The sequence below is a fragment of the Plecotus auritus genome (genome assembly GCF_963455305.1).
Source record: "Plecotus auritus genome assembly, chromosome: 7".
NCBI classification, from domain to species: Eukaryota; Metazoa; Chordata; class Mammalia; order Chiroptera; family Vespertilionidae; genus Plecotus; species Plecotus auritus.
In genome coordinates, this window is record NC_137774.1 from 80,523,429 (window position 1) to 80,537,379 (window position 13,951).

The 13,951-nt window shown below is 44.4% G+C and overlaps 2 protein-coding genes across 5 annotated transcripts in view; one reads left to right on the forward strand and one right to left on the reverse strand.

Annotated features, from left to right (window-relative positions):
• The window catches only part of SNX29 (sorting nexin 29), a 580,852-nt gene extending 575,441 nt beyond the window's left edge, over positions 1 to 5,411 (forward strand). Inside the window, exon 22 of the mRNA XM_080678988.1 lies at positions 5,389 to 5,411. Coding sequence (XP_080535114.1) covers positions 5,389 to 5,401 — 13 coding nt within the window. The 3' untranslated portion in view covers positions 5,402 to 5,411. The remainder of the gene's footprint in view (positions 1 to 5,388) is intronic.
• Positions 1 to 13,951, reverse strand: part of CPPED1 (calcineurin like phosphoesterase domain containing 1) — a 125,151-nt gene that overhangs the window by 64,476 nt on the left and 46,724 nt on the right. The window lies entirely within an intron of this gene.

Consider the following 13,951-nt stretch of genomic DNA (forward strand, 5'->3'; position numbering starts at 1 on the left):
CCTTTTTGGTATTGTCTACAGATACCAAAGTACTTGTTCAGTACACGCTGGAGGAACAGTGGTGGCCTACCCCACTCCCATTCCTCCCTTTCCACCTCCAGTATAGAGACTGGAAATGCTACACACAGTTCTCCAGACTCCTTTCTAGCTAATGGTGACACTAGCAGAAATTGGCTCAGGGAATTCCCAGGAAACTTCTCCTAGAGAGAGAAAGAGAGAGAGAGAGAGGTTGAGAATACATATCTGTGGTCAGGAAAGCTTCCTGAGAGATCACGGTGATACTGGGGAAGGAGGGGGATTAGTGGGGAGAGAATTCTCAGCAGAGTGAATGGCAGGTGCTGCAAGGCCCTGAGGCAGAACTGAAGAGTGTGAAGTGTGAGATCTTGAACATGACAGCAGCTGCTTCACAGAGGGCATGAAGAAGCATAATACAAGATCAGACATGGGAGGTGGGCAGGGGCAGACCTCTTTCAACCTTGTACTTATTTTAAGTATTTAATTGTCTTTCCCCTCTAAGAGCAAGGGAAAGCAATGTAAGTGAGTTTGGCAAAGAGGTGATGTTTTCATTTTGGATTCTGGTGGTAATTTATCTCTCTGTGGGTGTGGTGTGGTGCGAGAGAGAGAGAGAGAGAGAGAGAGAGAGAGAGAGAGAGAGAGAGAGAGAGAGAGAGAGAGAGATATTGATTGAGGATACATATCTGTGGCCAGCATGGCCAACCAGATAGCCAATATCCATTCTCCCTTCTTCTTTGCCACTAGAAACCACATTTTGTTTGGGGCAGCCATGTGCCATGCCCAGCTAAAGGACTATGATTGGTCTAAGCCAATAAGCACATTGCTCTTCCCTTTTTCCCAAGACTCCCTGGAGTCCAGGAATGGTCATGTAACCTGGATCTGACTGATGGACCTCAGAAGAAGTCTAGTTGGTGGTGGGGTGGGGTGGGGGTGAAGGTGTGTATATAGGACAGAATCTTAGGGAAGTGTTTGCTTTCCTGATAAAAGAGGGCCCATGTGGTCAACAAAGCCATCCTGAGAGCACAAGGCAACCAACAGGAAGATGAAAGCCAGTATGCTAAGAATGATGATGCTTAAAGTCAGGAAGACCCCGGGTCCCCGAAGGCACTGCTGGGAGGTGAACTGAGGACCCCTATTTGTTTAGGCTGCCAATATGTGGGTGGCCTGTTAGCTGCAGCCACACACTTTCCTAAGTGATGTGTGGTCTTTTCTCATCTGGCCAAAGGAGAAAAGGCTACGGATCCACAACTGTTCACCACGCCTGCTAAGGAGTGTGCTCAGCAGCTCTAAGGAGCCGGCACTGCCCTGGGTAACATTCCCATTCCAAAACCAGAACTGCCTGACACAGCAATAGAATGGGAACCAATTATGAAAAAATATGACTATAACTTCAGGCCAACTAGCTGGATGGTACTTATAATGGAGTGGGCAGGACACCAGACGAGGTAAATCATCAGAAGAGCTGTTCTGCCTCATAAATGGCACCAGGCATACTCAGAATGGTTTTATACCAGACTTTTAAAAAATGGGCTAAAAAATGAATCCTCCTTCGATGCTTTTCTATAGAATAAGTGAACTGAGACGAACCTGTTTATGGAGAGCTGCGGAGAATCACATGTGAGCACGCGAGGGGGTAGTCATTACAAGTGATAAAGGGAGTCCATTCACTGGGGTGCAATTTAAGGTATTCTAAGCTCAATTCAGAGTTTTTGAAATGGGCATGATTATTGCTTCCCTTCATCAAGGGAAGAAATTGGTTGGACACTATTGATCTGTTCACATAAGCCACTAGAAAAAAATCACTATGGAAAAGCAGGTTGGGCATGTGAATTTCTACGGGACAAGAGACACTAAATGCCCAAATAGAACACCTGTTGGAATTCTGTGAGCGGGTTCAGTTAACTATGCTGCAACTTAAAATTTCTAGTATACAATGCCAATCACTGTACGTGTGCTTACCTCCTACCTATGGTCAAAGTGACAGTATTTAAAATGTGACAAAATAGAGACGTTCTTATAAACACATGAATAGAGAAATATATGTAAAAATGACCATAATACTTTAGGAAGAATATTTTAAATATCTGCAGACAAGCCTTGAATTTTAATAAAATGGTTTATCTAACGATGAACTACTACCTAAAGAAATATTACATGAATAAAGGCAGCTGGCTGAAGATTTGCCCTGCTGCTTCAGAAATCAGACAGTGACACGTGTCCATCAGTTCAGGCTGCTATGACCCAGTGCCACAGGCTGGCTGGCTTATAAACAACAGAAATTAATGTCTCTCAACTCTGGAGGGTGCAAGTCTGAGATCAGGGGCCAGCAGGGAGGGGTTCTGGTGAGGCTCTCTCTCAAGGTGCAGAGGTTTGACTCCTTTCCATGTCCTCCCTGGATGGACAGAGAGGTGAGAGCTCTCTGGGCTCCTTTTCATAAGGGGGATCATGAGGGCTCACCCCTATGATCTAACCACCTCCCAAATAACCCCACCTCCTGATACCATCACATGGGGGTTAATGATTTCAACACTAAAAATTTGGGGGAACACAAATATTCAGTCCATAGCATGACACAAAGGCAGGAATGCTAAGTATATTAAATAACCCTGGGGTTTAAAATTCTCAGCAAGATTAGGAAGATCAAAAAGCCCTAACTAAGGATATCAAAGGAACTATAAATAGTCCAATATGATTTTAAAAAGTCATGATTGCCAATCTTAAGTAGATATGGGTAAATTTATTTCATGATTTGCAAAAACATAAAATATGCCTGCCTGAATATGTAACTTTCCTACAAATGACTATTGTACTTTACCTATTCCTTTCTTATGGTTATTAATGACCACTCATTAAGTGATAAAGAGTGTATGCCAGGCATTATATAAAACACCTAAAAGGGAAGGGCACTTAGATGTTTCAATGAAGAAACTAACATTTAGGAATAATTAGAAATATTGCTAATATCTACATCTCAGGACTATTTTGGTATCCTCAGGGAAAGAATAGCATGCTGGGGTCTCCAAGACCACCCCCTGATTTGATGACTCATTGGGAGGACTCATAGGACCCAGCACATGTTACTCCTGGTGTGATTTATCCCAGGAAATGACACAGACCAGGATCAGCAAAGGATCGGGTGCACAGGGCAAAGTGTGCAGAAAAGCAGGTGCCAGCTCTCGAGAGTCCCTCCCAGTGGAGTCTCACAGGATGTGCTCCATTCCTCCAGCAAGGAGCTGTCCACCAGGGAAGCTCACCAGAGACTTCTTACTGGGGGCTGGTCACGAAGGCAGCCTCTGCCTGGCACAGACAGACTACTCATTAAGTGGTGCTAGGGAAGCTGGTAATCCCAACAGGAACATAAAATAAAATAGGGTCCCTATTGCTACCATACACAAAAGTCAGTTTCAAACAAATTAAAGATGTAAGTATAAAAGACTTTTTAAGCTTTTAGAAGAAAATAGAGTATCTTAACAACCTCAGGGTAAAGAATGATTTCCTAAACAGAAAATGCACTGAGCATAAAAGAAATTGGACTACATTAAAACTTAAAACTTCTGCTCATCAAAAACAAAATAATTTAAAAAATGAAAAGATAGTTAAATCTAAAAAAAGTGAGCAACAACCAACATAAGCTGACAAAAGAGTAATCCGTAAAATACATAAACAACTATTCTAAATAACTAGAAGAAGCATCTATATCTCAATGGAAAAAACAGGCCGAGATGAACAGACAATTCAGAGAGGAGGCCATCCACAAGGTCAGATGACTCCACATGTTAAAAGATGTTCTTTGGATTTCTGTCACATGCCCTTCATGCCTAGCTGAAATGCACACAGGAGGCTTCAACAGTACTGTTCCTGTTTTATTCCGTAAGCTGGCTGTGTACTCATGTTATTAATCTTTAGCCTGTTTCTGGTGTTCTTTATGTTTTTCAGTTTTTTAAAAGGCTGAAACATTTAAAACTTTAAAAATATGTAGCTTAATACCTAATTCTTAGTAAGATTTTGAAGACTCATTGGTAAAATGTATGAGAAATGCCTATGGTAGGCAACTCAATAAATAAACTGAACTGGAAATAGTAAGAAAACTTCCTAGAGTCACCAAGCTAATAGAAAGTAGTAGACCAGAATTCAAACCCAGTTTTGCCTGCCCTCCAGGGCCAAGCATTTCCCAATACACCCTAAATCAGGGGTCCTCAAACTTTTTGAACAGGGGGCCAGTTCACTGTCCCTCAGACCGTTGGAGGGCCGGACTATAGTTTGAAATAAAAACTATGAACAAATTCCTATGCGCACTGTGGGCCCGGGACGAGTCAGCTGCTAAGCAGGACAGGCAGCGGCACCCGGCGGGCCGGATAAATGTCCTCGGCGGGCCGCATGTGGCCCACAGGCCGTAGTTTGAGGACCCCTGCACGAGGAGATAAATACAAGTTTGCGTTGAAGATAAAGGTTTCTTATAATAAACTAGTTCTAGTCTGTAAAATCAAACACAACAGGAATAGTTGAGGTTAAAGCACTATTTTAAAATAAAAGGGCTTAATTTTTCTTTAAGAAAATCTATTAAAAGAACATCATAGGTTGTAACTGAAGTTTGATGAAAAACATCCTTTGGATCTTAAAAAGCCTACCTGATTCCAGTTTATAACATAAACATGTTCCAGTTGCAATGAGTTGCTAGGCTGGATAAGAAATGCTCATGTTATCTATTACTCTATCACACAAACAGGGCAGCTTTGCTTCATGCTGACAGCTCCGACTTAATTCTCCCTAACTGCCTTCTGTTCAACCACAGTTATCTTCAGATTGGTGGGGAGAAATCAACTTGTGTCAGTTTTAAGTATTTCAAATTTATTAAACTCTGAAAATCAGTTATATGCCTAAGCGACCAAAAAACCAGTTGACTGGTTGCTATGATGTGCATTGACCACCAGGGGGCATACGCTCAACACAGGAGCTGCCCCCTGGTTGTCAGTGTGCTCCCACAGCCAACCTTCGGAGGTGATGGCCCCGATTGAGGGGCCGGCCAGCCAACCTCCCGGCAGTCCCTCCGCGCAGCCAGACAACCTCCTGAGTCCCTCCTCGCCCTCCTGCTGGCCAACCTCCCGCGGTCCCTCCCCCTGGCCACAGGCCCCCCCATCGGACCCGATCAGGACTGGGTGAGACTACCCCGATCACCCTAATCACTGGCCAGGCCGTGGAACCCCACCTGTGCACGAATTCCGAATTTGTACACCAGGCCTCTAGTAAATTAATAGAGACTGTATATAATGATATGAAAAAAGTGTGTGTGTGTGTGCGTGTGTGTGTGTGTGTGTGTGTGTGTGTGTATCTGCCTATGTGTGAATATCAACTCCAAATTCTCTTGCCTTGCAGAGTTACAAGCTAAAGACAGACAGCAAAATGAAATTAAAGCAAATTCAACTAATCTGCACCATCACAAATCTATATAGTGTGAGTTTGTTAAAATTTTTTATTATTCTATTTATATATCAACTACCAATAATATTTCCTTGAAAAATTTCTGAATTTTTAAAAAACCTTATGGACTGAATGTTTATGCTCCTATCCCCAATTCATATGCTGAAATCCTAACCCCTGGTGGATTTAAGAGAAGTACTGGTCATGGGGTAATTAGATCATAAGGGTGGGGCCCTCACCAATGGGATTAGTTAGTGCCCTTTAAGAACAGACCCAAGAGAGCTTATTTCCTTTCTCAGCTCTCCACCATGTGGGGATCAAGACGGTTTGCTGTGTGCAAACCAGGATGAGGGCTCTCAGCAGATACTGGATCTGCTTTATCTTGGACTTCCAGCCTTTGAAATTGTGAGAAATAAATGTGTTGTTTAAGCCAACCAATCTATGGTAATTTGTAGTAACCACATAAACAGACTAATACACATGCTAAAAATGAAATGCCTTAAAAAAGATACCAGACTCCTGACTATCTTCAGGGCTTTCCTGCCTCTGCATCTTGTTCATGTGGCTCTCTGTGGCAGATTCTGTCGATCCATTCTACATTCATTTCTCCCTCACTAGGATTCTCTCACAGCTTGCTCTATGGCTGCCAGTACTTTTACGCTCCAATTCTTCATTTTTCTGTGTGGCACAGCTTTGTGCGGTAGAAGTAAACAGATATTTAGTCCTCAAACCACATCTCAATAACAGAACACTACACTCAGGAGCACTGTGGCCTTTGAACCCACCCATTCGAGGTTTCAGTCTCTATCTGATGACAAGTGAAGTAATAAATATTGGTTTAAAACTGGCTCTGTCTTTAGATCATCTGACAGGATGTTTTCAAACCAAACCAAAACCAGATGAAGTTCAAGGCAACTTTGATGAGCACCTAACTGCTTGTTGGTTTTGGGTCTGTTGTGGTGCATACGTGCATCCACACACATAGGCCATGCCCCTGCCTATGAGAGAGACCCCCCAACCCTCGACAAACTGACAGCAGTCATAGTCAATACACAAATACAGATTTGTGTAGGTCTAAATTAAACAAATTTCAGATGAAGGCACACTACAAGTTCGTTCTTCGCCTTACAAAGGATGAGCTGCAGAGACCCTCTAACATCCTCTGCCACATTCTATTTCTAAAAATCCAATTTTCACAGGAACTTCTCTACTGCTGAGAGGAGGAGGCCAAGGGAGCGAATACCAGCTTTATTTATTTATCTATTTTTTACCTTAAAGTGGACCAACTTCAAGAAAATGTTAAAGTCTAACAAGAAAAGGTGGGTCAGACTCACTCTAAATTTCTGTGCACAGAAAGTTGCAGGTGAGTGGTATATTCAAGACTCAGAAGAAGTGCCCACTCTAGGGCATGAAATGGCAAAAGTTGGATCAAACGATCTCCAATGGGTGTCTTTTGGCACTGGAACTGCATCATTTCTATGGCTACTATCACTGTGACCTGCATGCATTAATCACTAAAATTCTCTCGAGTTGGCCCTCCTGCAAGCATTTCAATATATAACTTTATATATCTACTAGAGGCCTGGTGCATAAAATTCGTGCACTGGGAAGGGGTGTCCCTCACCCAGCCTGCACCCTCTCCAATCTGGGGCCCCTCAGGGGATGTCTGACTGCCAGTTTAGACCCGATCCCTGTGGGATCGGGCCTTAACCAGCAGTCAGACATCCCTCTCACAATCCAGGACTGCTGGCTCCCAACCGCTTACCTGCTTGCCTGCCTGATTGCCCCTAACTGCTTCTGCCTGCCAGCCTGATCACCCCCTAACCACTCCCGTGCCAGTCTGATTGATGCCTAACTGCTCCCCTGCCAGCCCGATCACCCCCAACTGCCCTCCCCTGCCAGCCCGGTCACCCCTAACTGCCCTCCCCTGCCAGCCTGGTTGACCCTAACTGCCCTCCCCTGCAGGCCTGGTCCCCCCAACTACCCTCCCCTGCTGGCCTGCTCACCCCCAACTGCCCTCCCCTACAGGCCTGCTCGCCCCCAACTGTCCTCCCCTGCCAGCCTGGTCACTGCTAACTGCCCTACCCTGCAGGCCTGGTCGCCACCAAATGCACTCCCCAGCCAGCCCGGTCACCCCTAACTGCCCTTTCCTGCCAGCCTAGTCACCCCATCTGCCCTCCCCCGCCGGCCTGTTCGCCCCAACTGCCCTCCCCAGTCAGCCTGCTTGCCCCCAACTGACCCCCCCCCACCAGCCTGCTCACCCCCAACTGCCCTCCCCTACCGGCCTCATGGCCCCCAACTGCCCTCCCTGGCCATCCTCATGGCCCCCAACTGCCCTACCTGGCCAGTGTCCTGGTCTAATTAGCATATTACCCTTTTATTAGTATAGACTAGCTGTGATGTTAGATCATTTTGCAATAAAGACTTTTGAGAAGGCTCATCTCCATGTAATAAAGTATATTCACTATCTGTTGCTTCATCATATGAAAACAGCTAGACACATCCAACAAATGTGAAAGGTAATGTTTGGACAGAGTGACGGAAAAGCAGGTTAAGTGGCATGTTTGAAATTTGCCCTGGGGAGCTCTGTAAGGCACCTACCTCAAAGAAGCATGCGTGTCCACGGGGTAGGCAACTGAGAAAGCATGCTGTGCATAGGGCCTGTGGCTATGAGCACAGCTGTGGTTTTAAATAAGAGCCCCACCCAGAAAGTCACAAGGGCAAATGCTGCAAATTAGTGATTTTCGAGAGAGCTGCCTCTCATATGGGCAGTTCTATGCAAAGTGCTTGGGGAAGTAGCAGCAGAGATGTAGTTACTTAACAACAGTTAGTGATTCTCTTGAGAAATGCTAGGAAAACCAATGGCAAAATAATAACTCAGACAAAATAAGCAACTGAAGGGTATTTAGGGAATTTAAGGTACAACTTTAACCCCTGAGATCAAAATTATACACTTTGCCCTAACTGGTTTGGCTCAGTGGATAGAGCATCGGCCTGCAGACTGAAGGATCCCAGGTTCAATTCCGGTCAAGGGCATGTACCTTGGTTGCAGGCACATCCCCAGTAGGGGGTGTGCGGGAGGCAGCTGATTGATGGTTCTTTCTCATCAATGTTTCTAACTCTCTATCCCTCTCCCTTCCTCTCTGTAAAAAAATCAATGAGATGTATTTTTTAAAAATTATACACTTCAACTATGATGCTCCCCAAATATATCCCCAATGGATTATTTCCTCAAGTGCTGACCATTAAACTAGTGGCCCGGTGCACGAAATTCGTGCACATTAAAAGGGAATTAATTAGAGGAAATATTTTAATATTGCTATTTGCCCTTTCTCTATAATATAAGTGTCAGAGATGAAAGAAAATTAGTAAAATGTATATGAAAATCTTCCTCCTGTCAGAGTCTGGGCGTGCCGCAGGACCCAGAGTCAAGTCCCTGCCCACCCGCATGCGCCTCAAAATCACGTGAGACCCAGACCTGGCCGGCCCCACCCCCATCAAGCCCCGCCGGGCGGGGGTGGCGCAGCCTCAGGTCCCCACTGATTGCTCATTATGGCTCCTTACAGGAACCCTGCCTCCATTGTGGGTGCAGCCATCTTGTGTTATAGGAACCCCACCTCTGCTGTGGGCACAGCCATCTTGTGTTATGGGAACCCCGCCTCTGCTGTGGGTGCAGCCATCTTGTGATGGCATGAGTGTCAATTTGTATATTACCTCTTTATTATATAGGATACATGCATCAGCCACTTTCCATGTCTGACTTATAAAATGTTTAGTTACAATGCCCTGAAAAATGTTTATCTTCACAAACTGCAATCTGGGTGTAGGAGAAGCCTTTTATAGCATATTGATAGTGGCCAACCACCTCAGTTGCCCACAACGAAGTGATTTCTAAGGGTGCGAGAATTTTTGGTACTGAAACTGAGATAGTCCCCAGCAAACCAGACTGGCTGGCTACCCTCATTCTTAGTAATACGAGCTCCACAGTATAACTACAAACATTACCACCAATGCTGAGAGCTCCATAGAATTCAGTCTGCCCACAGGGTTTGCCAAGCTAAACTGTACAGAAGGCTCTTAATAAACTTGAAAATAAAAACCCATAAATAAGTCCCGGAGATATAATGTACATCATGGTGACTGTAGCTACTAATACTGTATTGAACATTTAAAAGTGCTATGTGAATAGATCTTAAAAGTTCTCATCACAAGAAAAAAAATTTGTAACTATGTATGGTGATAGATGTCAACTACACTGGCTGTGCTAATCATTTCATGATATATACAAGTATTGGATCATTATTGTACAACTGAAACCGATATAATGTTATGTCAATTATAGCTCAATAAAAAAAGATTCTAATTCAAAAATAAAAATGTTTTTAAAAAAAACCCATATGACTGAATGCCTGTCTGGTCTCCCTTTGAGCTCTTGGTATTTTATAGACAGAACCTCCGACCCAGGCACTGACACCCTCCAGGGGGTCCAGGCAGCAGAGGTGGCACGAGTGAATAACAGTTTGCATCCAGGCAGGCTTCACTCCTTCAGGATAACCTACTAAACCAGTCCTAATGCAACCTTTCCAAACAGTATAACAAGTCCTCCTAGCATGCTGTAAGATGACAGATTCCAACACTGGGTACTTATTTACAGGAGATACAGAACATTTGGCTGAAAAGACCATGTTTCCAAATCAATTTGGTAGATAGCTAGGACTGCTCAAAATCAGAGCAAAATATATGGCAATGAAAGGCTGGAGAGGAACTAGTCATTTAGGCAAATCGTGTAATCAAACATCCACTTCTCTTCATAGGGCTCTTGGCTGTTGCTGATTTTCTGTGCAAGCTTTTGGAGTATTTTGAATAAGAGCTGGAAAGTCAAAGAAAGAAAACACACACACACAAAGCCCCCCTCCGTTCCTCACTTTCCTGTTTCCTACAGGAAAGAGACAGTACTACTATGTGGTCCAGCGTGGTGTCACCTGATAAATGAAAACAAGCCAGGCCATCATTCCACTCCACCAGCACCAAGGTCTGCCACAGGCCCTGTAATTTATGATCCTGTTTAATCCTCCAAACATCCCAGGAATATCGATATCACCCCCACTCCTGACTTCCAGATAAGGAAGTTGAGGACCTTGCCCAGGGTCAAACAGCTCCTAAATGACAGTTTTAAACTTGGGTCTGCCTGTCTCCAAAAGCTTATATGAGCACCTATGCTTTAAGAACCTACTATGTGTCAGATACTGTGGTAGCTCTGGGATATTAATGGATTGATAGCAGAGAATATGTCTTGAAGAGGTTCACAAGTTGGGAGGAAATATAAGAAGCAATGCCACTAACAATTATTACAATTACAGAGGGCTTATCAGGTGCCAGATACCATGCAAAATGTTTCCCAATCCATATTTCAGTTAATCCTCCCACTATCTATTGACATAGTATTATTTTCCATGTTTTATGGGCCCTGAGGCTTGGAGAAGCAAATCAACTACACCAAAGTCACAAGGTTAATTAGTGATATCTTCTGATTCCAAAACCCAGACTATTTAACTAGACTGACAAATGCAGCCCACACTCAGTACCACATTAATGAAGTAGATGGACAGCTGAGTTTACAAGTAGAAGGAATCACTAAAAACTGGTATTTTTGGAGAAGTTTTCAAGAATACAGGAAATGGTGATGAATCCCAAAGGAAGACGTGGTGACTGATGACCATGACAACAGCAACAACTTGAATGGTGATGGGGAGGGAAGATGGTTCAGCCACCATTTCTTCAATGATTATTTTGTGCCAGCCCTTTCACGTTCATTACCTTACCCCATCCCATAATAAGCCTCTCAGGTAGGCACCATTATTAGCTTCATTACATAGAGGAGTGGCTGAAAGTCACATGGCCATACAGGATGGAGCGGGGACTCAAACCCCTGCAGAAAAGACAAATGCTATCGCTGTGCTCTTAATTACCACATCATTCTGCCCCTTTGCTAATGCAGTGGAAGAAACATGAGGAAACACACTCTATCTCCCAATGGGAAGAGTCATGTTGCAGGGTGAGAACACAGTGAGGTTATGACCTACCAAACCAGTCCTAATGCAACCTTTCCAAAGAGTATAACAAGTCCTCCTAGCATGCTGTCAGATGATGCCAGATTCCAACACTGGGTACTTACTTACAGGGGATGATGGTGTGTCAGAGCATTTGGTTGAAAAGACCAAGTTTCCAAACCAATTTGGTAGATAGCTAGGGCTGCTCTAAATCAGAGCAAAATATATGGCAATGAAAGGCAGAAGAGGAACTAGTCATTTAAACAAATTGTGTAATCAAGCTAAGAAAGAATATGACCATCCTGTCCAAAATCTTAGCATCACTGTTTTAAACTATGGCCATTTTGTTAGAACACCACAGGGGTGATTAGCCAAGCACATGACACAGTGAAGGTGGGTCAGGTGGACAAATGGAAGGGACAATGTGATGAGGGGCCCTCCTGTAGGTAGAAAGCTCCATCAGGAGGCAGCTGGCCTACGTGTCTAGGGCTAATAAGGCTACAGGGAGGGTAGGCAGAGCTTGACAGGGGTAGTTGGGGAGGAAAGATGACTCAACAATGAATCCAGAAAGTTCCCATCATTATGACTGAGGGAATAATAATATACCACCAAACAAAAAGAAATCTCCAAAAAGGGACTGAATTTGGTTTTCACATAATGAAACTGAGGGGCGAGTGGAACAACCAGGCAGATGTGCCTAGGGAGAAGCACAGAGTGAAATCTGGGAGGCAACTAGAAAAAGTGGTTGTGGAAGCTTCCTTCAGTCAGGTTCTTTGTTGCAAACAATTGACTCTGGCCAGATTAAGAGAGAAGCATATTAAAGGATTTCAGGTAGCTGTGAGTTTTAAAGAAAGCTGGAAAACCAGGTTTTGAGGCTGAAGGGGCAGAAGCCATACCTCAAATCACATGCAAAAATGCTTCCAGGGAGAAACACTGGCCTAAGCACAGATCACCCCACTCCCAGCCTGCCCACTGTCACTGCTGATAGCGATGCTGGATGCTGCCCCTGGAGAGTGGAAGTAGCTGTGAACTTCCTCACCAGGATGAAGATTTAAAATCTGCTTCAGGTGTGCCTGCATGGTTAAGACCAGGTCACATGCCTGAGTCTAGCTGCAACGGAAGCTGGAAAGAACATCAGGGCATCTAGCTTCAATCACAACAGGTAGTTTCTGCCTCCCTTCAAGACACATATAGGAGGGAAAATGGAGTTCAATGGTACTAGAAGGTCAGGAATGATAAATGTCCCTTGCAATATCTGTTCTCTTCTAAATAACTGCTTGTTAATTTTACATGTCTCCGAATGAACAGAGTTTAAGATGGCAATGTTAGTGGAGTAGAAGCTGCTATGCTGATGAAGTTGATTTTTCATGCTGTAGGGGAGCCAGTGGTCCCAGGATGGGCTGTCAGCAGGCTGAGAAAAGCAAATCTGTCTTCTGTTCCGAAGTGCAGCAAATCTCCTGCAGCATGTGGCAAGTATGGGACTCTGGGACCATTTTTAATTTACTGATAAGTGAAATTTTAAAATGTGACATCTTTGAGTACTGCTACCCTGGTCTATTAAACAAAGAGAAGCAATTCCCATGCCAATATCACCCAATTAACTTAACCTGATAATGCTGATGGAGTCCAGGGCTGTCAGGATGGCCTAGATTGCAACTGAACAGCACCTGTTTCTACTTACAGAAACGTGGCTTCACCCTTATACAGAGACAGAGACAGATCATTTTGTATTTTGTAGATTTATACCCAAAAACACACCTGGGGCCGGCTGTCACCAAATTCTAGTAGAGAACCTTGTCCTTTTACTTCAGCACCCTCTCTCTCTACTTTCTATGCAGGCGTGGCCGTCGCAGGGCACGAGTAAAAGGATTCACTTTGGCAGGGCTGTACTCTCTGAGGGTCCATAAAGGAGTCCTGATTGTAGAGGGCCGCCTGGGAAGACACATGGGCATTTCTTTAAATTGTCAGCTGAGCCCGAGGCGACTGGCAGAGCTGCATCTCGGTTACGCCCTCCCCAAGAAGCGGGGGTGGGGTGGGGGGGCGTGTTATCAGTACTGACTTTTTACCTTTGTCCAGGTGCCGGGGGAGCGGGCTTTGATATGTAAATCCAGGCAAGCACCAGGAATACTAGGGCCTACTCAAGAATGCAAATAAGCTTCTTTGATCCTAAGTTTTGGTGATACTTCCTGGTATTTGGGGGTATAAAATAAATGCACTGGGCTCCGGTGGTCCCTGCCTCTCCATCAGAGAGGATGGCGTCCCACCTGGCTCCCAGCTTTGTTTCTATCTTTCTATCTGGTCTCTTTCTTTCTTTTATTTCTTAATCCCCAGCTCCTCCACTCAGAATCGGACCCGTTCCTTTTCCGAGCTGACGCGGAAAGGAGAGAACACCTCTACACCTGACGGTGGTGATTGCACAACTTCGTAAATATACTGAAAACCCTTAATTGTACACTTTATGTAGGTGA